We start from the raw sequence: 24961 nt of genomic DNA, 5'->3' as shown, positions 1-24961 counted from the left end.
TAAACAACAACCAAAAACTCTATCACATTTCCACTATGATCAAAAACTTTACAAGTACAATGAGCATAAAGGGAAATACAATGAAGATGAACAAAAACTCCAAAATGATCTGTCACGCGTCTAAGCCTCGGCACTGCTGCGATCCAACGTCACCTGCACGCAACGGTCGTGCATAAGCTTATAAAAAGCTTAGAGGGTGGTGAAAGTATATGCTCAAGGTGGTAATGTAGTTATGCAGTATCAGAGTAATGCAGAACATGCTGATGAATGCCAAGAATACCATTAGCTGTACCAAGGCCATACGGTGCAAAGAATGATGTCGGCCATACCAAGGCCATGCAATGCGAAATGCAACTCAAGCATACAAATCCTCATCTAAATACATATATCGATATAGCTCAAAATCTAAAATATTACCGTGGTCTAGTACACTCCAAGCCAGATTGCCGCCCCATCGCGCGCAATAAGGTGAGTGAAAAAGACCTCACTATCCGCCTGCCAATATCGGGCTCGGCTCGTCAATAGTGGACCCATTCCTCGAGTTAGTCAGACTCAGCCTAGCATTGCCCCCTACTCTCGGGCAGGTAAGGCCGCACCCCCTTCCAACCGATCACGACATAGTAGAAAGCGCAACCATCTGGTAATCGGCATTCGGCGCTCATGCACCCACTCGGTCTAGACGTTGGAGCAACCTCTTGGTACCATAAGAGTTTAGGGACTTTCACCCAGGGATATCTATAGCACCCCATGTAAAACAAAATTTTCAGTATCCAATCTTGCCAACCACGATACGCCTGTGGAGGCTACGACCCTGATGTCACTAGGGCGTACAGTACCATATCACACAATGCGAATGCATGAATCACACTATCCAGTCATGCAGCAGTCCTGCGCGTATCGTGCGCTCATGTATGGCAACACCCCCTATCCGGGAGTCCCTAAACACTCTGCCCGAAGGCATATGCGATGATCAGTCATTTCTCATATCAAGCATACATATGATGCATGTGATCATGAATCATGGAACTAAACATGTTATATTGGATGGATGATGTTCATAACGAAGATGGGCCTAAACGGCCTACACATTACACGTATGGGCCCTAGGAAAAGTCATAATGCGAACATTTAACCAACACTATACTTGCAATGGGGACGTCAAACTGCCATTGCTCCTAAGGTACAGCCCGTCATAAACATCATTACATAAATCATGGTGGGATTACACATTGCAACGGACCTTAGGTATATCCCATTGGGCCTTCAATACATCAAATGGGTCGTATCATATGGGCCTCATATTCATCAAGTAGGCCACATCAATGGGCCGCACCAATGGGCCTTATGTGCATTGCAATGGGCCATAACCCGTGGGCCTTAGAATGCATCAAATGGGCCTAATCTTATGGGCCTTATGTGTATCAAATGGGCCTCGCCAATTGGGCCCCATATGTACTTCAAATGGGCCTCAACCCATAGGCCCCAATACATCTTAATGGGCCTTAAACCATGGGCCCCTAGTACATCAAATGGGCCTCGACCCATGGGCCTTACATATATATCAAGGTGGGCCTCAACCATGGGCCACAAGTAAACTAAGATGGGCCTCCCACCACCAGAATATTATGTATAATATAATATATATTATGTATATATATAGTACGTACAATATTATATATAATATAATATTTTATATACACATATATATATATACACACACACACGTACACACCCACACACGCACGCACAAGAACGCACAAACATCACAGTGGGCTCCACCGCTCAAATATCTCAGTGGGCTCCACCGTACATCATCACAGTGGGCTCCACCGTCCAGGTGGACGGTGGAAATAAAACACCTATGTCACTGTGGGCTCCATGTGGGGCCCACCATAATGTTTACAGTCCATCCAACCCGTTGATAAGGTCAGGCCTAGATGAAGGGTGAAAACAAATTTCACCCTGATCCAAAACTTCTGTGGGCCCAGAAAGGGTTTCAAGGGTAGAGTCCAATTCACACTGTTTCCTGTGATGTGGGCCACCCGAGTCTTGGATGGACCTCAAATTTGGAGGGTGATCCACTGACCTTAGGGGCCACCATATAAACGGATTGGATGACAAATAAACATCAAGGTGGGGCCCACGACTACTGCCGTGGGTGCTGGTGCGCAGGCAGCGCTGCTGCCTCTCTGACACAGCAGCCGACGCTGCTGTGTTAAATTTTTATTTTTTTTATTTTTTAATTTTTCTGTGGTTTTCACAGGTGGGGTCCACATCCAAACAATCCACTCCGTCCAATGGCCCTCCATGGCTCCAGATAAGCAAAACAAGCCCAATATTGGGCATATTTCGTCGTATAGACAATCAGGGAAGGTTTCAATGGTGAAAACCACCATTTGGTATGGTATGGCCCGTCCGAAGGTCTGATTGATCCCATCTTTCGGCTCAACGCCTAAAAGTGGCTTGGGAAAGGAATGGATGGTGTGGATTGAAGACATACATCAAGGTGGGGCCAAAATAAGCGGGCCTCCCCCATTGTCTTGGAACCAAGCTAATATTTGTGTTTCCCAACCAACACGTCCAGCGTCCCTGGACGCTGGACTGTCTGGCCGAGCAAGGTGGGCCTGCTCATGAGGGCCACCACTGATGGATGGTGTGGGTACAATACACATAAAGTGGGCCCCATTTGTAGGTGATTTGGATAGAATACATACCTTGTGGTGGGGTCCATTCAAGTGGGCCACACAACCTCCTTATCATCACACATAATGAAAAAAAAAGAGGGAGAGAGAGAGATAGAGAGTGGGACACACGTGATGGAGGGACCCCGGCACTATGGGCCCTCCCTTGCACTAAATCATACATCAAGTGGGTCCCATTACATGTGGGTCCATGAAATCGAAATCTAACGGTGGAGATCCCTTCTCCACTAAAATAGACGGTCTAGATGACCATAAGTATGCAAGGAAAATAAATATTATGATGGGGTCCATGGAGAATGGCCCCATCATGGAATGATCATGATGATCCAAGTGGGCCATCGGCCACATCTTAGGATCCAAAATGAGATCCAAACCATTGATCGGTTGGCCTCACTTGGCCCATCTTTAAAACATTAAAAACTACCCTATCAAAGCACCCACCGCTTGATCTTCTTGCTCCCTTGGCTTCCTTAGCTCCTTGTGCTTCTCTTTGATAGAGGAAGATGAGAAATGGATGGCTAGGATGGGAGATCTAAGGATGGAAAGGTGGGCCACGCTTCAAGGTAGTCCAGGCAATCAATAACGACTTCTGATCGAGTGGCTGAATCAGTTTCGCCACCACGGACACGTTCGATGAATCCGAGTCATACGGTGATTATTGACAGTGGTTAGGCCACAAGGAGTGCGTATGAGCTCCATGTCGATAAATTTAGCATGCGCTCGTACTAGTCGAGCTTGTAAGTAACCCGATTGGCCTCATGTATGTTCACCATGTATGGACGTTACTGCTTGAATTTAAGGTACCACTTACCATTGAAAAGCCCGTTTAACCTTGATACCACGATCAGCTAAGACTCATGAGTCGGGCATGGTGGTATGGGACACCGTAATCGAGCTCTCGGCCTACGCTGAGATGACGAGCCTCCCCGTAGTGTCCAGTGAGCAACCCAAACTTGTGAACCAAATACGGTGGTATGGGACACTGTATTCGAGCTGTCGGCCTACGGTAAGGTGACGAGCCTTTCCCTTAGTGACCTCGAGTATAAACTAGGTCTACGCCGAGGTGACGAGCCTCCCGTAGTGACCTGAACTTGCCTGTCTACTATTTTTTAAAGCAGGGGTGACGTTGCCCTATAAATTGCCTAACGTATGTGATTAACTAGGATTGACGACCCTAGATGGATCATCGTTTGGGTAATGATATAAAGGAATGTACCTTAGCTTCCCGAATCTGCTGTATGAATAGGTCTAATTAAGAACTTGGCTAACACGATCATGCACCGCATTGCATGTGCCTTTGGCGTGGGAGTTGAGCACAATGAGAGTTTAACATGTGCGACCGTGAGATGATGTCGCAGAGGGAGTGCAGGCGAGGGCATGCATCATTAATACATATCATCCTTACATTAACCAAAGTACTTAGGAATGCTTGTTGTATTGCTTTATCATTACTACTTAACTGAATTGATAACATGTTAATATTTACCTTATAGCTCCACTGAGTTAATCACTCACTCCCACTCTAGGATGGTGTTTTAAAACACCAACCAGAATCTGTTGTAGTTTCAGATGATGGCGAGGCTTACAAGTTGGAGTCGGCCTTCTACGGCGATGAGGAGGAGTTCTCCTACATGCAACTCTCTAGCGTGTTTTTGTAGACCTGGAGTTGCGTCAACGAGGCTACAGGTATACGAATTAGTTAAACATCACACTTGTCATTTTGTATATTTTGGAACTATACATGTAATTATTTAACCTAGTATCATGTTCATACTCTGAGGGCTTACAACCACTTATGTGCTTTATATATTTAACACAGTCTTCCGCTTGTGTAATCAAATCATCTCTGGAGTATGATATGCTGATTTGGTGTAATCTCATTCATGTTTAATGTACTAATATGGATAAAATTTAATTATCATTATCTATGTTGCATAAGTAATGCGTTGGAAATCAGGAGCCGAGCTTCTGCTCGACCCCTGACTTTCAGGGCGTTACAAGTTGGTATCAGAGCATGATTTGGATTAAACTGGACCTGGGTTATGAACACACGACGTACATTGACGTACTTTGACTTAGGAGGGGGCGATAAAACATAGAAACAATTATAGGATTCCAAGTTTCGCCGACAGGCGAAACTGACCGTTGAAATCAGACCCATAGGCATCTGTGATCATGCAGGATGATCCCAATTCTTTTTCAGACCATCAATTGATGGGTTTAGACAATAATTCAGCATATTCCATGCTCAAATAAACCCAAACAGTGTGAATACACGCGAGATAGGACCATAAACATCATCAAATGGGCGTAGGGGCCAAAACCACATAAAATAATGGGACCCGAGGTGGGTCCCGCACATTTTCGACACCCGGGGGGATGCTATTGCCCCTAAGGCGATGTCATCACCCTAGGCCCAACAAACCGCGATGGCATCGCACCTAGGGCGAGGCCTCGCAGTCCACCTTCAGCGAGCCTGTCGGGCCGCAGCGGACCGGGCGGGCCAATGGGTGTACATGCATGTGGGGCCCATGAAATCATGTGGGGGCCTCCTATACCTCCCCATTTGCTTCATTTATTTCTTTTCCACCCCTCCAAGCTTTTCAAATCCCCCAAAATCACATTTTTCTCCCTCAAATCCACCCCTCCATTCTCACATCTTCTTCTTCTTCTTCAATACTACATACTCACCTCTCACTATTCCTTTCAAATCTATCTCCTATCTCCCTCATTTTCGCCCATTTGAGCACAAAAACCTTCTCTTATGTCTCAAAGTCCACAAATCCATCTTATCCCTCCATTTTGTTTCACTCTTATGGCTGCTCTTTTTAAGCTAGTGGTGGCCATATTTTCACTTTCCATACTTCTTTCCCTCATGGGAAAGAAGAGGGCTTCCACGGATGAAGTTGGGCCTAGCCGCCCTACCCGTTCAAGGAGGTAAAAAGGCGTCGAGGCTAGCACAAGCGTCAATTGGGAGCTAAGGATGAAGCGGGATCTCGATCCCCAGATTCCTCTCGAAAGAGCTTTACTGGCGAATATAGCACATGGAAGGTTTTAAGGCCGTAGGGTTCTCTTTGAATCACACGTAGACGAGAAACTATTTGGGCTTTATCCGGCTATGAATCTCCTGTTGGACGTCGATTGGGGTCCCATATTTGAGGGCAAGTCTCGTGCGAATGAGAGCACTGTCCGAGCTTTCTACGCCCATATACAAGAGTCACTGCTGGAGCCTCTACACTTCTCTATCCCGGGGGAAGGCGGGAAGCCATTGTCAATGTGGACTTGATAGCCCAAATCATGGGGATGCCGCGTGGAGAGGTACATGCTAGCAAGAGAAATCTTAGGGGCGCGCATGAAAGAGATCGTCGTACGCGATTTCTTTGTGACCGATTGGTCAACTGGAATCAAGGCAATTGCCTCCTGGCATCAAAGATGACTCCTAACTTCCGTCTGCTCCTCCACATCTTCACATACAATGTGTATCCCAGGTGGAGTAATGACAACGAATGCACGCGTTTGATGGTAGACTTCTTATACCGAGCTAGGCAAGGAGACAAGTTGTGCCTGCCTACATATGTACTACTATAGATAGTTCAGACCACATGCTCTCCTAGGACAGACATTTCACCCTCATTCGGCCGACTTATATGCATGCTTGCTCGTGAATTCGGCTACAAACTTAGCTCAGAAAAGCTTGCACCGATCCATTTCATCAACGACACTACTCTCAACAACATGGGTATTGGGCCACTACAACGTCGAGCTCGACTGGATGAGAATGAGGATGAGACGGGAAGTGAAGAGGAGGAGAGTGATGAAGAAGAGAACGAAGATGAAATAGAGGAAGGAAGCGAAGAAGAGGAAGAGCAGGAGGAGGAAGAAGAGGAGGCCCAAGACTCTGATGAGGGCTCTTCACCTGCTACACATGAGCACCATCGCGATCGGGCTACTTTAGAAGCTCGCTTGGCTCAGATTGAGGAGGGTCAGGTCGCGCTGCGACAGGAGGTCAGAGAGACCCGGGCCGAACTTGAAGAGAATAGGACCTTCATGAAATAGAAATTCAAGAAGGTGTCTCGCACCTTGAAGGCTCTCCTGTGCTGTATGTAGGATAAGGGTGCTCCTCCACTATCATCAGATTCTGATGACTAGTCCTATGTTGTGGTCATCTTTGAGTTTTCTTTGCTTTCCTATTCCTGTGTTATAGCCTTGCTAGGCTTAGTAGTAGGGTAGAGTTGATGGTGCGTTTGGTGTTAAAAGCTTTGATTAGATTAGCTCACATGCATCCTCTGTCATAACTCATGTAAAACTATACCTCATGTATTGTGACAAATTTTGTTAAATGAAATGCATGCAGCTCCTTTTGCTATGAAATGTGTAGAATGATTGAGAAAGTGAGTGTTTTTATGTAAAAATCTTACATGTGTTGTACCCTATGTTGTGTATAAGGAATGCCTCTGAAAGTCACTCGGACTATAGCACGTCTTACACTTGGCGGATCGTTTGACGGGACACCTCCCCTAAACAATAGCCACATGGACCCCAGTTTGGGCCCTGACAGTGACACTATGCCAGATCCTCAGCCAGCCACTGGCCCCACAAATGGGCCAACACCTACTGCACCACCGGTTCTAGAGCAGAACCGTGCGTCTTCATCGACGCCCCACATGCATCAGGCTCCTCCTCCTGATAGGCTGGAGCAGGTGATGCTTCTTATGCAGCAACAGTAGAAGATTTGGACCACCATTGCTGGGGCCCTTGCCCAAAATATGAATGTGGTTCCGCCTACACCACCTGTACACCCTGCTGGAAACATAGGTGCCAGCGGCTTGTTCGAGCGATTTCAGCGCTTCCGACCTCCTACTTTTACAAGTATTGACAGACCTAAGGAGGCCGAGTATTGGCTTGACCGCATCTCTAAGATACTGAAGCCGCTACGCTGCACTGAGGTAGAGCAGGTTGAGTTAGTCACTATGAACATAGTTAATCCAAACCCTAATCGTTGCGCACAAGAAATCCTACTACCTAATTCATTTCAGAAATGCCTTGATTTTTTAAACGAACTCTGTACCACTCGTTAGTGGGCCACTAGTTCCGAAACTATAGAATAATGTTCATCTTACTGGGCTCAACCTCCGTTGCGAGAGCCAAACCTGGATAGTGTCTAGAATCACTCAACTTGAGTCGAAGGGCGGGTGCACGAGAAGTGCAAATATCCTAGGGAAGAACCGAAAACTTAAGTGATTTAAGTTGTACACTCCTTCGCGAAGTTGAGAGTTTCAGACCGTCGGTTTATGGTCAAGCTTAGCAAGTAAGGTAATGATAATTCCCCACTCACTTTCGTATAACCGAGGCCCCGATTGATCGTTGTTAACCGTTGATCTAACACGGGCTTCCCACAGCCAATCTGCTTATCCGATCATACCGAGACTGTGTCCTAGCATGGATCCAGTGATGGGGAGCCTATCACATGGTATACATGAGCCTGCGGGCCCTCTTGTAGCCCATTAGTTAGAAATGACCGCCCATGGGGTATAAGTATCAAATAGAGTAGCCTTAGAGCCATTTGAACACCATCCAAAACTATAAATAGCTCCCAAATCACCCCATTTTCTCTCAATCCGAAATTAAAAGCCCTAAGGTGAGAAAGAGAAGAGAAAGGAGAGAGATAAGGAAGAGAGTGATCGAAGGAGTGCTTGCTACGAAGGGTGACCCTCTTCCCTTTGGACCACAAGCCCAACTGTTACTGCATCCATTGTAGGAACTACTCCAGCGACGATTAAGGGTAGGATTTAGAACATTCTTTGTAGATATAAGTCTTTAAATGAATTTTCCCCAATCCTAACGAGCTCGTGTACTCATTTAAGTGGCCGACGATCCTTCCTTGGAAACTTAATCCTAAGAACAACCCTAAGTCAGACGTACTAGCAATAGGTGCAGACCATAAGTGCTTAGGTTACGATTTATTAATGTTACTGCTCCAGTCAATGATTAATGATTGCTAATGTAGTATGTGCATAATAACTTATATATATTTCAATTTATGTTCAATGGATTGCAATTTGTAGATAGGGACATATACGTGTTCGATGAAATGCTTGAATGAGTATATTATTGATTTTGATGATTAAATGTGAATCCAATCATCTTTAATGCTTGTTGACTTGATTAAATTAAGAAGTAGGACTACAAGAGTAGTCTGGTTAGTCGGCAAATTCTCGGATATGGGTTAACCAAATTAGGTTGGTCACCCTAGACACGTTCGATTGATTTGGGTCGAACACGGACAACCGACAATGGCTGGGTCACGCGGGGTGCTTACACACTCCATGCCAGTTACGCTGGTGCTCACCCATATCAACCAAAATTGTTTAAAGAACCGGCTAATCCTATATATGTTTACCATGTATGATCACAACTATTTGAATCTAGGACACTCCCTTTACCAATTGCAAAGGTCTACTATTAACCATTACCATCACAATTCTTAAGACTCATGAGGTAGGCATGGTGGTATGGGACTCCGTGTCCATGTTGTCGGCCTACGCTGGGGTGACGAGCCTCCCTGTAGTGACCGCGAGCATTACTTTTACAACTTGACTTTCGTATGTATTCAGCTGGGAGTGACGAACCCAGATGAATCAGGGATTATAGGCGTAGGATCATTGTGGTCGTCTCGTGTCTAATGATTCAGTTGAGACCAATTACTAAAAGGGAGGTATCCTAGCTTCCCCAAATTGCAGAATGAATAGGCATAATTAATTAATCAGCTAACATGACCATTCACCACATCGTATTAGTGTAGAATGTGGCGAAATAGGTGTTAAAGTCGCTTGTTGAGGAAGTGTTGTCATTTGCGAACCAGGTGGTCAGAGTCGCGTGTTGAGGGAGTGTTGGATGGTGAGGGCATGCATCATTTCATAAACCCCATTATTTGCATTAATAAGAATAATTAGGAAGTGATTGTTTTACATTGCTTTATCATTCTTGTGTTGATAGACTTAATAACATATGTAACCTATGCTTTATGGAACCACTGAGCTGATCACTCACTCCCACTTTGGGATAGTGTTTTAAAACACCAACCAGACGCTGATATATATGCAGTACCACCAAGGCCGATGCATTGGACCTGCCGAGCATGGATGAGGAGGAGTTCTCTTACTTACAGCTTTCTAATGGGCCGATGTAGGCTACGCACTTCTCGATAGGGAGAGTTAAGCGATCGGACTTAGCTAGACGTCACCTTTTCACATTTTTGTTGATTTCGAAATTGTATATTGGACCCAACTAGACCCATACTCTAGATAATCATACTAGATGAGTTTTAATTTAATTTTCTGTTTTAATCGTGTTTATTCCGGGGTATGATATACTATTTAGTATAATCATATACATGCTTAATTGCCTAATGTAACAATAACCGAGAAACCAATTTCCGCAAAGCATAAGTGATGCCTGAAATCTCAAGAATCGAGCATTTGCTCGACCCTCAAAATTCGGAACGTTACAAAGAGAGATTGGAATATGTCCTTAATGAGCTCCATTGTTTTGATATAGTGGAATGTATAGTTAAAGTAAATTATTGGTGGACTCACTTATATGAGCATGAAAGTGAGGCCACTTCCTATAAGAATCGAGACATTCTTGAAAGCGCTCATAAAACTAGGATAAAGCATATGACTTAACATGTTAACTTTATAAGGACTTAAAAAAAATTTAATGTGTGATATATAAGAAATGTTTATGAAAATTTGAAAATGTTTCATGTGTGATATATAAGAAATGTCATCTCACGAAGGTTAGTTCAAAGCACAAGATCGAAAACTTTTTAAAAACCCAAATATATTTACACTAGGTAAAGTTCAAATCTCTGGATACATACACATATTTTATACTAATTTACCCATTAACCCATTAACTTTAATTTTCTCATCATCTTTTCATTGTTGTCCTATATTTTGAATTGTGGGGGATTATTAGATAGGTTGATTTAAAATATAGAAAAGATATATTTTGCTTCTTTAACTTCCTTTTTATGGGGTTGTCCCTTGTCTTAGGGAGAAGACCATAAAGGCATTCATATTTAGACATTAATCTAAATGTTTCTAATACAACTTAAAGAGATGGTCTTTAGAATTCCTTCACACCCACATGCGCCGAGCTGGAGTATGGCGTGATATGTGTGTGCATGACACATAGGCATCTTTTTTTTATTTTTACATTCTTTTCTTAAAATATTATAGCACCTTGCGCATGGCTAATTAGTGAGTGCTATGTATCTTGGGCTAGCTCATCATGTTATTTATTTCTTTTTCTTTCTTGAAAGTTATAGCACTTCATATTAGTAGCTAATCACTGAGTGTCATGTATCTTGGCGCTCATCCTTTTATTTATTTATTTTTCTTTTAAAAACTATAGCACTTCATCATTGGCCAACTAATGAATGTTATGTGTGTTAGTGATAGATATTATTATTACCTTGATTGCAGGCTTTGATTTAGTCTTTCTTTGGCTAGTGTATATATGGTTAGAATATATTTAGGATATTCGACTGTATATTTAGGACATCAATGCGTCCCCGCGTCCCCGGGTAGCTTCCTTAGCAAGCCACCATCTCCTTAGAAACTCCCTTTAAATTTACCATTTTTAAAAACAATGCATGTTTTTTCTTTCTAGTTCGATTTTTCTTCTCCTTCTACTTCCTCATTGGATAAATCAATTACAACAATTCTCAGTTCAAGAGCTTCGTCGAGTGTGCACATGATCTAAGCTATTCATTATCATCAGGAGCTATTGTATTCCGAAGATAAAAGAACTATGACACCTGATCTAAGCTATTCATCATCATCCAGAGCTATTGAATTCCGAAGATAAAAGAATTATGACCGAGCATATTAAGGATTAATTCCTTTATAGGTAAATTTATCTTTTAAGATAACGACCATAACATGCCTCAACTCTCCTTTCTTGATTTCATTTTAGATATTCCATGTTTCTAAATGCTTCTCTTTTTTTTTGGTTTTTTAAAGTGTCTCTCTATTCAAACCAACGGTTAGGCAAGTCCAAATCTGCATTATTCAAAGGACATGGACCACCACATACATATCTTCTCTCAAAATCAGGCCCGTCCACTCATCATGTGGCGAGACACGGGTGAAATAATCATTTTCAACGTCCACAGGTGGTACACCTGATGAGTGGATAAATCTGATTTTGGCCCCATGCTCATAGGGTAACGGGCTTGAGGAAGGGCCCAAGACCTCCCACACGTATGGCACGTGGGAAAATAGGCACGAATCACCTCATCTGTCTGCCCTTGCGAATTCAGGCGTCTCTCGAAAACCTGAGGGAACAGAATCGTCTATTGCACCTGTTACACTCAGCAAGTAGAGTAGCCCAGCTCTGTGGGGCAAACCGTATATTTATATGTAAATCCACGCCGGCCATTGGGTGAGAAACACTACTTGAACCGTCCATACAAACAACCAACCTGATTAAAAACTCCAATGGGCTACCTAATGGGAACAATTTCTAATTGCTCCTAAAACCTGTAAATCCTCACGGTGGGCCTAAATGAGTTTTCGATCCTTCTGATTTTGGACGCGGTTTGACTAGTGACGCTGCCATCAGCCAGGTGGCTAGTGGTTGGTGCTATGTGGAGCCCACCATGATGTACGTGTTTTATCCACGCAGTCCATCCATTTCGAAAGATAATTTTAGAGCTTGATCCCAAAAATGAGGTCCAAATAAATCCCAGGTGGACCACACCATGAGAAAATAGTAGTGATTGAATGTCCACCATTAAAAACCTCCTAAGCCCACTGTAATGCTTATTTGACATCTAACCTGTTGATTAGGTCAAACAGACTTGGATGAAGGGAAAAATATATATCAGGTTGATCCAAAACTTCTGTGGCCCCTGCGAAGTTTTACCAGCTGCAAAACAATGTTTTACATCCACACTGTTTATCTGTTTTACCAGATCATTTTAGTATATAAGCCCAAAAATGAAGGAGATCTGAAGTTCGAGTGGACCACACTAGATAAAACAGTGGGGAATGAACGCTTAGCATTAAAAACTTCCTGGGGCCAGATGAAGCTGATATGTGTTTTCCCTCCATCCAGGACTGTGTGACCTTGACAAGAGGTTGATGGAAAACAAACATAGGTGGGCCTTAGGAAGGTTTCAACGGTGGATGTCTTTGTCTGTTTCCTTTGGTGTGGTCTCTGGAGCGTTCTCTGCTTCATTTTTGGTCTATGTCCTTAAATAAGCTAGCAAAATGGATGGACGGCGTGGATATTGAAAATATGCATCACGGTGGCCCTACATCGCCCAACACGTCACCACACCACCTAATCATCCTCCAAATCACTTCATCGATATGAGCTGCATCAGATTAACGGGTTTGATGAAAGATACAAATCATGGTGGCTTCACACGCAAACCGATGGTCTGAATCCCATCTCCTGTGGCGTGGCCCATATGAGGTATGATATCGGTGAAATTTTCTCTTCACGATCTAGAGTCCAGGAAGGAAGATGATGGACGGAGTAGATTTTTACATATTCAACATGGTGGACCACACAGAGCTTCTGTATTTTACGCCTGCATAAAACAGGTATTGCGGAGGATTCCGGTCCAAACCAGAGGAGGCAGGCATTGAATTGAGTCCTCATATCCTGACGCACCTAATCCCCATAAGTGTGGCTGTCGTTTGCGGATCGAGAAAGTTGTTTTGATGGAAAATCTGAGATGGGATATCTTCCAAGCCCTTTATCCAAGTTGAGATCTATCAGATCAACGGTCTGGATCACCTAAATTTAGGGCCCATTTGCTTAGACTAGGGCACCAGGAAATTTTAACGTTGTAACACATGACGACCATACAAATTCTTCCACACGGTGTCGGTATGTTCCAAACTTCCAGAGCAACGCGTTTTCGAATTACCACATACAACTACGTCGTATATAACTTAGCATACAACGTTTTCATGTTGGGCTGACTCAGAGGTCCCATATAACATCCGAACCGTGTAAATGGTGGGTACCATCTTAAATATCACCTTAGATTAAAATAAGGACGGTTGATTTACCAAGGTGGGTTAATACGTTGAAATCAATGTAGGGTGGACGATCTGAATTTACGAATGAAATTGGCTCACCTGATGATTAGGTTGCTCGTATTTTCTCCTCAGGTGATCATCATCTAGTGGTCCACCCATTTTCCACGGCTCGGATTTTTTGAAAACAGAAACTTTAATGTTGAGTTAGCATACAACTTTTTTATATCCGTGACTAATACAGAGGTGTTATTTAATACTGTGTCAGAGTAGTTATGACTCATGCTCATGCATCCAAAAAATTTGTACGCGTGCCATACATTAGTCTCTTGAATTTAGACCATTGACTATTTACTAAATCAGCCGTCCATTACATTCCACCCAGGGCCTGTTTGGCCGCGCAGATTGGATGAGATTGGATGATATTAAAGTGGATTGCACGAATTTCAAGATAATGATAGCTGTCTCAGTGGATGGTGCAAAACTATTTCCGTTCCGTTTAGCACGCCCGACTAATCCCGGGATTAAACATTCCAATCCATTTCAATCCCACGAGCCAAACAGGTCCCACACAATTTTAAAGGAACTAGCGTGGATTGGATAGAATTTAAGGGTATCAGAATTTCATGTCTGTTTGGCCTGCCTAGCTAATCCTGGGATCTATTTTCCAATCCCTTCTAATCCTATCCAATTCCATCCAATCTACCTGGCCAAACAGGCCCTAACATGCATCGAGGATTATGTCTTCCGCGTAAATTTTAGTTTCATGGCCATTTATAGTGCGCCTACTAATGGTGATCCAAATCCCACTACAGCTAGTGTATGGTGTATGTATGTGTGTAAAAAAAGTGGCCCACGAATAAAAAAATTAGGACAGTATATGCTTATCTTTTATGTGTTTTTTTTTTTCTGAACGATCGAAAACTTATATTATAAAGGTAGATTTTTTAGGTATGAAAAGAAAATTTTGGATAAAAATATCCTTAATTTTCATATAAAAGTAATTGAAAAGGTAATATCATACGAGTAGGAGTCTAAATTGGTAAGATAGGTTTAAGTTGGAAAAAAAGACGGTGGAAGGTCTCCTCTATAATAAAAAATTACCCTCATGTGAATATGAGAACGTATTAAGGAGGTGAACGCGGAATGGCTACTCCCTTGGCCACCCACCATTGGCTGATGGTCAGTGATATGTGGGCCTCACCATGATGTGTGTGATTCATCCATGTCATCCATTTATTTTTCTAGATTATTTTATGGTATTAGACCAAAAATGAGTTATATCCCAATCTCAAGTGAACTACATTACATGAAACAGTGTTGAATGAATGTAAACCATTAAAACTTTTCAGGGGCCATAAGAGTTTTGGATAAAGCTGATCTTTGTTTTTTTACATTCATCTGGGTTGGTATGACCTAATCAACGGATTGGATGTCAAATAAACAGTACATTTGGCCTTAGGAGGATTTTAATAGCCGATATCCAATCCCTATTATCTTCCAGTGGTGTGGTCCAAATGAGATTTATATCTGATGAAGCCCTAAAATGATATATAAAAATGAATGAACGGAATGGATGAAACACATACATCATGGTGGGGCCCACAGATCACCGACCATCAGCCACCAGTACGGTGGCAAGGGGAGTATCCGATCCGTTTCCCTGCCGAGTAACTCATCACGGTAGTAAACTATGTGGGACCCACCGTGATGCATGCGTGGAATCCACGCTGTTCATTCCTTTTACAGGCTCATTTTATGGGATGAAATAAAAATTGAAGCATATCTAAAACTCAAGTAGACCACACCACAGAAAATCTTATGATAATAACGTCGACTCTTGAAACCTTCCTAAGGGCCTAACAATTTTCAGCTCGATCCAAAACTTTCGTGGCACCTAAGAAGTTTTCAATGGTAAGAGTTCAATTCCCTGTGGTGTGGTTCACATGAGCTTTGGATATGCTTCAATTTCAGGCCATGCTTTAAAATGATATGTTAAAATAGATGGACGGTGTGGATAAGACAAATAGATCGCGGTGGGCCATGCAGAGTTTACTCAGTACGCAATCCGCGTCCGTTGGAGGTATACCATATATGCGCCACGTGTAGTTTTTTCCTGAGCCTATCAAGTCAAGAAGTTTTAAGTGACTCTACCCGTCCACTGTGTGGGCCCCATCGGGGACGACCACTGTCCACGAAAAACGGGCGACTGATAACTGTCTGATGAACTGAAAAGGAGTTCCATAAAGTGACTAATTTCCACTTGATTTGACAAGCACACAGTTCTGCCGTCCGTTTGAAGGCAACAAATGAAAAATACATGAAACATCCCCTCGTTCTAGTATTTTGATTATCTTCCGTCCAAGATTCGAACGGTCCAGATTTCCTAAAAATTCCTGGGATTCACCTATCGACTGTCTTGATCTCACCAGCGTGTTCCACATTGACACATTAGAATAGAAACCAGAGTAGAGCTGATTAGGTGCAGCCCCGGCCGCACGCAACACTGTGTGGCCCTGACCGTGGGGGCAACCTTGATGTATGCATAGGATATCCACGCCGTCCAACCGCTTTGCAAGATCATTTTAAGAAATCATGCCAAAAATGAAGCAGATCCAGATCTCAGGAAGACCACGTTACATGAAACAGTGGTGATTGACCATTAAAATCTTTTTTGTGGGCCACACAAATGAAGCTAACATTTGTGTTTTCCTTTGATCCAGGTCTAGAGATTAGAGATGTACACGAACAGAGTAATCTCGGTTAACTTGTTCAACTCGACTTGAAAAAGCTTAAATCGACTCATTTAAAACCAAGTTCGGGCTGATTAGCTCAAAATCCGTTCAACTTGAATCAGATCCCAACTAAATTTGAACACCGATCAAAACCCATTCAGTGACTTAAATATTTTTTATATTAATACTTGCCCACAAGTGATTCATGAAATAACTCAGCAAAGTATCAGTCTATGGCCAAAAAAAGTATGAATATAAAATAAATGCCCTCATATCTTGATTTTAATGTTATCTAGGAAGTTTACCATGAAATACTTGTAAATTTCTACAACTATTTTATACTTTTAAAAAATTGGAATTACACTTCATGTGTTTGAAAAAGTATCGGACAAGCTTGTTCTTGGCTTGAACTGGCCTGACTTGTCGACCAAACTAACCCAAGTTGGCTGTAAGGCTCAAGGATAGATCCGTGTCAAGTCCAAGCTAGGTCAACTCGAGCTGTGCCAAGCGCGACTTTGTACAGCTCCATGTAGGTGTATGTGACCTTATTAACAGGTTGGATGGAAAATAAACACTATGATGGGCCCCAGAAAATTTTTAACAGTGGAGTTCAATCACCACTATTTTCCTGTAGTGTGGTCCACCTGACATTTGGATCTCCATGTAGGTATATGTGACCTTATCAACAGGTTGGATGGAAAATAAACACTACGGTGGGCCCTAGGAAATTTTTAACGGTGGAGTTCAATCACCACTGTTTTCCTGTAATGTGGTACACCTGACATATGGATCCGCTACAATTTTTTACCATACCTTAAAATGAGCTGTCAAAATGGATGTACAGCGTGGATATACTACATATGCATCAAGGTGGGCCAAAGTATTGGGTGAGTCCGGGGCCGCACCTAATCCGCTACCAAAGCATAGACCACACGTTTGTACGATTACTGGGATACCGTTGCTTTCAAGAATCGGATCAACGGATCATTTTTTCCTTCACACGATCTAATATGCCTCAGCGGATTATGCCAGCATCAATATTCCTTGTACCCCACCAAATCGAAAGGTTAAGATTGTATGATCGAGAAGACGTCTTAGACACAACAGTTCAACGGTCTGAATTACGCAAGTAGATTTCACTTCTGCGGTTATGTGTTGTAGATGTTCTTAAAATACAAGCGAACGGCTGGAAAGCTAGGGTGTAAATGTCCACCCATTTTCATGGATGCTCGAAACCAAATCGTCCATCCATCCAATCAGGCCATCCACGTGGCAAGACCATAGTGAAATACTCCAATTAAGTAAACGGCCCACACCAGATTAGAAGCACGTGCCAAACTAACACGTGTGAGGAAATGGGCATCCGAAATCTACACTCGCGAGTTGCTTTTAACAATTCTCCCCCGCCAAAACGGACCCGAATCCCCTTCAACGCCGGTTTTACGCAGCACGTACAGCAATAAACAATCTCGTCCGTACATCAGGTGCTTTTCTTGTGTTTTGGGCCACCATAGTTTTTAGGTTTCATCAAACACGTTCATCAGGTGTGATTCACAAGAATGAATTGAAGTTACGAAAAATAGCGTGATAGCAGACTCAAGTGGGCCACACCATGTTTTAAGGGCTGATATATTGGATTTAACATATACAACATGGTGGGCCTCACAGCTGTTGGATGTTTTACGCGCTCAGTAGAATAGGTGCTGTGTACGATCCCGGTTCCACTGTCACAAGACCCGAAAAGCCCTAACAGGACCGGCCATCTCTGGCTACATTATGATTAGGGTAGTACCAATACCCACCCCCTCATTTACTGGTTTAATGAATGGCTCCACACGAAAACCTATGGATGGCATTAATTTTTCCATTTTTACATGTGGTGTGGTCCACCCGAGTTATAAATCCGACTGACATATTTCTCCAATTTCTAAAATATAACATGATAGATGGGGAGGGTGGATTAGGTGAGACCAGCCTCACCCAAGACAGTGCGGCCCTTACCCTGGATTGGTGTGGGTCCCACCTTGATGTATGTATTATCCATCCATGCTGTCCATCCGTTTTTCTAGATGATTTTAGGTAAATATTTTAAACTTGAAGCGGATCCAATTATCAAGTGGACCATACCATAAGAATCAGTGGTGATTGACCATTAATGAGCCACAAAAGTTTTTGATCAAGCTAATATTTTACATTTCCCTTCTTCCAGGCTTACGTGACCTTATCGACAGATTGGATTGTAAATAAACATTACAGAAACATTAAGGTATACCTTAAGAAATTTTTAACGGTAAGACTGTCAATTACCACTCTTTCTTATGGTATGGTACACTTGATAATTGGACATTCTTCATTTTTCGGATAATATCTTTAAATGGACTGGAAAAACTAATGGACGGCGTGGATACATAATATATACATCGAAATGAGCCCCACGGTAAGGGCAGCACCGTCTTGGGTGAGGCCGTACGCGGATTTCCTGGAAAGCTTTCGCAGGCAGTAACCGCGTTGCGCTGGGATGCTAGGTGGGGTCCACCGTGATATTTGTGAGAAATCCACACCGTCCATCCGTTCCGAGAGATATTTTAGGACGTGCGACTAAAACTGAGGTGGGTTCAAAACTCAAGTGGGCCGTACGAGAGGAAAAGTGGGGATTCAGTGTCCACCGTTTAAAACAATCCTATGGCCACAAAACTTCGTATCAGGCTAAGATTTTTAGTGTTTTCACTTCATCCCAGTGGGAATGACCTTGTAAACAATTTGGATGGCATATCAACGTCAAGTTAGATCCCAGAAAGATTTCAACGGTATAATACTCTTCTTCCGGTTTTCCCTCTCGTGTGGCCGCTTAAATTTTGAATTCACCTCATTTTTCGTCGCACGTATTAAAATGATCTCTCGAAATGGATGGACGGTATGGATTTCTCATAAACACCATGATGGGCCTCACATAGCATCTCCGCGTCCGGTGAGGCCGGGGTCTCACCTAATCCACTGTCATGGATGGTTCGGATTTCACATATACAAGTGATGGGCCCCACAGAGCTTAGGTGTTTTATTCGCTACGTAAAACTGGCGCTGTAATCAAAACAGACCGGTCTATTCAATTTCAAACCCGTATAAAACCCCCACCAAGTCCCTGCGAGCCCCTTCGCCCCGCTTCGCACACCCCTCCATCTCTCTCTCTCTCTCTCTCTCTCTCTCTCTCTCTCTCATGGCTTCTCTCCTTCTCTTCCTCACTCTTTCTCTTCTCTCTCTCCCCTCTCTCTCTTCTCCAAGCCCCAGCAAAACCCATCTCTCCTTCCCTCTCTTTTCCATCCCTCTCTCACCATCTCCACTCATCGCATCCCTCTCTTCCAACACCCCCAAAACCCAAATCCCCAGAAACCCATCTCCAATTTCCAAAATCCCTCAAAACCCATCTCCAAATTCCAAAATCCCCACCATATCCCGCTTCAAATACACCATGGCGCTCGTCCTATCACTCCCCATCGGCACTCCTCCTCAATCCCAGCCTATGGTCTTAGACACCGGCAGCCAGCTCTCCTGGATCCAATGCAAGCCCAAAAGACTTCCCAAAACGCCCTCCTTCGATCCCTCTCTCTCTTCCACCTTCTCTCTCCTTCCCTGCAACACCCCTCTCTGCAAGCCTCGAATTCCCGATTTCTCCATTCCCACCTCTTGCGATTCCAACCGTCTCTGCCACTACTCCTACTTCTACGCAGACGGCACCCTCGCCGAGGGCAATCTCGTCAAAGAAAAAATCTCCCTCACAAATTACCAATCTACCCCTCCCATCATCCTCGGCTGCAGCCGTGACGCCAGCTCCGCCGAGGGCATTTTGGGAATGAACCTCGGCCGGCTCTCTTTCACCTCCCAGGCGAAGATCCAAAAGTTCTCGTACTGCGTCCCGAGCCGCCGGAATCTGACCCAGAGATCGCCGCCGGTGGGGAGTTTCTTGATCGGCGACAACCCGTACTCGGGCGGGTTCAAGTACGTGGACCTGATGCGGTTCGGTGCGGGCACCGACAACCTTCCGTATCTCGATAAGTTGGCTTATACGGTCGGGATGGAAGGGATACGGATCGCCGGCAGGAGGTTGAACATCTCCCGGGCGGTTTTCCGGCCTGATTCCGGCGGGGCGGGTCAGACGATGATAGATTCCGGCACGGAGTTCACGTTCTTAGTGGAGGAAGCGTACAATAAGGTTAAACAGGAGGTGGTGAGGTTGGTGGGACCCACCAGGCTTAAGAGCGGGTACGCTTATGCAGGGGCGCTGGATGTGTGCGTGGATGGAAACGTGGCGGTGATCGAACGGTTGGTTGGGGAGATGGTGCTTGAGATGGAACGTGGGGTGGAGATTGTGGTAGGAAAGGAGCAGATGTGGGTCCCAGTCGGAGGTGGGGTCACGTGCCTGAGCGTGGGGAGTTCGCAGATGCTGGGAGTCGAGAGTAACATCATCGGGAATTTCCATCAGCAGAACCTGTGGGTGGAGTTTGATGTCTTGAATCGGAAGGTGGGGTTTGGGAAGGCTGACTGTAGTAAGGTTGTGTAGTTTGGTGGGACCCACCTGGAGCGGAGATCTTGGTTCGTTCATCAGATGGACCGACTCGTTTTCTGGACGTCCGGAGGTTTCCATTGCCAGGAAGGAAGATGTTTTCGGATGGACGTAAATGCCCCTAAAAATGAAGGAAATTGCGGGACGGCGGTTTGATTTTCTTTATTTTTGGGGGCATTTTGGTCTTTTTACGCTAATACAGGACTGTGTATTCTTTTATTAATTAGTGGGACCCACTGGGCGATGTAAGGTGACTTTGTAAGTAGCGTATTCGGCTTGAGTACGAATGTTTATAATCGTGAGGTGTTCTGTCCATCTTTGTACATGTGGCACGTGCGAGTCTGAGATTACCGTCCAAGTACTGGACCCCACCTCTGTCATTGCACAGGTCGGAGGAAACGGATTGGCTACTCCCCCTGCCACCCACCAATCGCTGGTGGTCGGTGTTCTGTGGGCCCTATCATGATGTATTTGTTTCATCCATGCCGTCCATCTATTTTTTTAGATCATTTTAGTGCATGAGACCAAAAATGAGATATTTCCCAATCTCAAGTGGACCACATTACAGGAAACATTATTGAATGAACGTCACCCGTTAAAAACTTTTTGGGGGCCATAAAAGTTTTGGATCGAGCCGATCTTTGTTTTTTCCCTTCATCTAGGTCTGGATTACCTAATCAAAAGATTGGACATCAAATAAACAGTACAGTGGGCCTTAGGAGGATTTTAATGGTGGATATCCAATCGCTATTATTTTCCTATGGTGTGGTCCACCTGAGTCTTATATCCCTCTCATTTTTGGAATTAAGCCATAAAATGATCTGTAAAAATGGATGAACGGCATGGATGAAACACATACATCATGGTGGGGCCCACAAGCACCGACCAACAGCCACCGGGCTAGTTGCAGGGGAGTACCCAATCCGCCATAACGCTTCCCGCCAAGTTTGGAGATGGTGGTCAGAGAAACATGCTGGAAGCCGGTCAAGACTGTACGCGCTGCGGATTGTAATGATTTCAGATGCAGTCTGCAGCGTTTAGGGTGTGGCCCACTTCAGATCAGTGATCACGTGTCATGTGGTTATGGCCATCCATTCCGAGGTCCACGCTTTCGAACTGGTATGGTTTGTATCCTGGCCAGAAATCAGGACAGCGCACTCAACAGCTGGACCCCACATGTTTGAGGAAATCGATGGTTCGTAAAATAGGACCCGTAGATCAATCTACGTGTCCGACCCTTATTTGAGTGGACCAACCTGATTTGTTGGTCAAGGAATGCCGAGTGGGCAATAAGTGATGAATGATAAGGATCTCCCACACGCATGTACCGGACGGTCTGTGTTTGCGCGCCCACCGCCTAGTCATCTCTTCGATTTCTCCTCGCGCGAATCACCTTGAGTTATGTTTAAACTACGGAATCAAAGATCAAACTACACAGGCAGTAAAAGGTTAATTTTGTTTTATTAGAACAAGAGAATGGTGTTACGCGTGCTTTGGTTATTTGATACTCTGGCGGAGCGTAATGGTTCCTCGAGATAGGGCCACCAGGGTGTTGGGGTTATCCACTCTGTTTATCCACTTCGGCCTCTCATTTTAGGAAATTAGTCCAAAGATTATGGAGATCCAAAACCCAAGTGGGCCACACGGGTGGAGATTGAATGTCCACCATTGAAACTTTAGTGGAGCACATGAGTTTCCGATCAGGTTATATTTGTATTTTCCTTTCATTAGTGGGAACCAACTTATGAAGGAAACGGATTGGCTACTCCCTTGCCACCAGCCAATGGCTGGTGGTCGGCGCTCTGTGGGCCCTGCCATATGTATGTGTTTCATCAATGCCGTCCATCTATTTTTCTAGATCATTTTATAGTATTACACAGAAAATGAGATACATCCCAAACTCAAGTGTACCACATTAGAGGAAACAGTGTTGAATGAATGTCAACCATTAAAAACTTTTTGGGGCCCATAAAAGTATTGGATGAAGCTGATCTTTGTTTTTTTCCCTTCATCTGGGTCTTTACGACCTAATCAACAAATTGGATGTCAAATAAACAGTACAGTGGGCCTTAGTAGGATTTAAATGATGGATATCCAATCACTATTGTTTTCCTGTGGTGTGGTCCACTTGAGATTTATATCCCTATCATTTTTGTGATAAAGCCCTAAAATCATCTTTTAAAATGGATGAACGGAATGGATGAAATACATACATCATGGTAGGGCCCATAGATCACCGACCACCAGCCACGGGGATGGTATCCCCCTGACACCAGCCAGTGGCTAGTGGTCGGTGCTATGTGGGCCCTACCATAATGTATGTGTTCCTTCTATATATTTTTCTAGATCATTTTATGGTATGAGACAAAAATAAGGTATATCACAATCTCAAGTGGAGCACATTACAAGAAAAGGTGTTGACCATTAAAAACTTTTTAGGGGTCATAAAAGTTTTTGATCAAGCTGATCTTTGTTTTTTCCCCTTTTATCTGAGCCTTTATGACCTAATCAACAGATTGAATGTCAAATAAACAGTGCAGTGGGCCTTAAGAGGATTTTATTGGTGCATATCCAATCACTATTGTTTTCCTGTGGTGTGGTCCACCTAAGATTCGTATCCCTCTCATTTTCCGGATCAAGCCCTAAAATGATCCGTAAAAATGGATGAACAAAATGGATGAAACACATACATCATGGTGGGACCCACAGATCACCAACCACCAGCCACGGGGCTGGTGGCAGGGGGAGTAGCCAATCCGTTTCGGGGTTGGTTGGCATTTAGATATCACGGTGGGCCCTTGTAAGGTTTCAATGGTGGGTGTGGTATGGCTTCAGTTTCTATTTATGGTTTATCTTTTAAAATGAGCTACCCATATGTATAGGATGCAAACATTGGGTTGGGGAGCAGACTAGCTGTTACCCTAACCATGTGGGTCCCACCTTGATATATTTATTGTATGTCAGCAACTTTCATCTGTTTTTCATCTCATTTTAGTACGTGATCTTAGGCCCTGGGAAGATCCAAATGATTACAACCCTAGAAATAGTGGAAAATGACAATTAAAAACTTTTGGGTCATTAAAGTTTTGAATGAAGCTGATCTTTGTATTTTCCCTTCATCCCAGTTTTCTCGGCATCATCAATAGGTTGGATACGCTTTGAAACTTTTAATGGTGTGATCCACCTGAGATACGGATCTACTTACTTTTTTGGACCACGTCCCAAAATGGGCTAGAGAAACGGATGGACGGCATGGATATACAACACATAATCAAGGTGGGCCCCACAGTAAGGGTAACATTCACTGAGGTGTTACCCGTGTAACAACTAACCCTAGAAATAGTGGCAAATGACAATTAAAAACTTTCGGACCATGATGTTTGTATTATATTCCCTTGGATCTATTTATTTTGTCTACCTATTTTAGAACATGAGCTCAAAACCGAAGGAAGATCTAAAACTTTAATGGACCACACGTGTGCGGTTTGATCGCCTACCGTTGAAACCTTAATGGAATTCTAGAAGTTTTGATCAGGGTTATATGAGTGTGGGCCTCAGGAAGGTTTCAGCATCCTCCTTGAAACCGTACAAGAGATTGTACACGTGGCACATGAAACTCGTATCAATCCGTCCAAATAGAGTTACTTCTATGGACAGAAAGGGCCATCTATTGACATTACCACATGCGACTGCCGGAGAGTTGTAACGAGCAATTGAAGGATATTTGACGGTGTTTTTCTAGTGGTTTTGAATAATGGGCCCATGGTTACATAATCCAGACCATAAAGTCTGTTGCATCTTACGATATAATGCTGAAAAATCTTGTAGATTTGAAGATCCCTGCCACCAACCATGGAACTTTCTAAGTTGAATACAGACCAGACCTTCTTTGTGTTTCTCTTCTTA

The 24961-nt window shown here is 43.7% G+C and overlaps 1 protein-coding gene across 1 annotated transcript; it reads left to right on the top strand.

Moving 5' to 3' along the window:
- Positions 1-7468: 7468 nt before the first annotated feature.
- Positions 7469-21364, top strand: LOC131226955 (aspartic proteinase PCS1-like). Its single transcript, XM_058222647.1, has 2 exons — positions 7469-7662; positions 19591-21364. Exons 1-2 carry the CDS (start codon positions 7469-7471, stop codon positions 21050-21052), a joined length of 1656 nt encoding a protein of 551 aa, XP_058078630.1. The 3' UTR covers positions 21053-21364.
- Positions 21365-24961: the final 3597 nt, after the last annotated feature.

This window comes from Magnolia sinica, chromosome 15, assembly GCF_029962835.1.
Source record: "Magnolia sinica isolate HGM2019 chromosome 15, MsV1, whole genome shotgun sequence".
Classification (NCBI taxonomy): domain Eukaryota; kingdom Viridiplantae; phylum Streptophyta; class Magnoliopsida; order Magnoliales; family Magnoliaceae; genus Magnolia; species Magnolia sinica.
The sequence above is the reverse complement of the archived record's forward strand: the minus strand, read 5'-3'. Positions and strand labels throughout refer to the sequence as shown.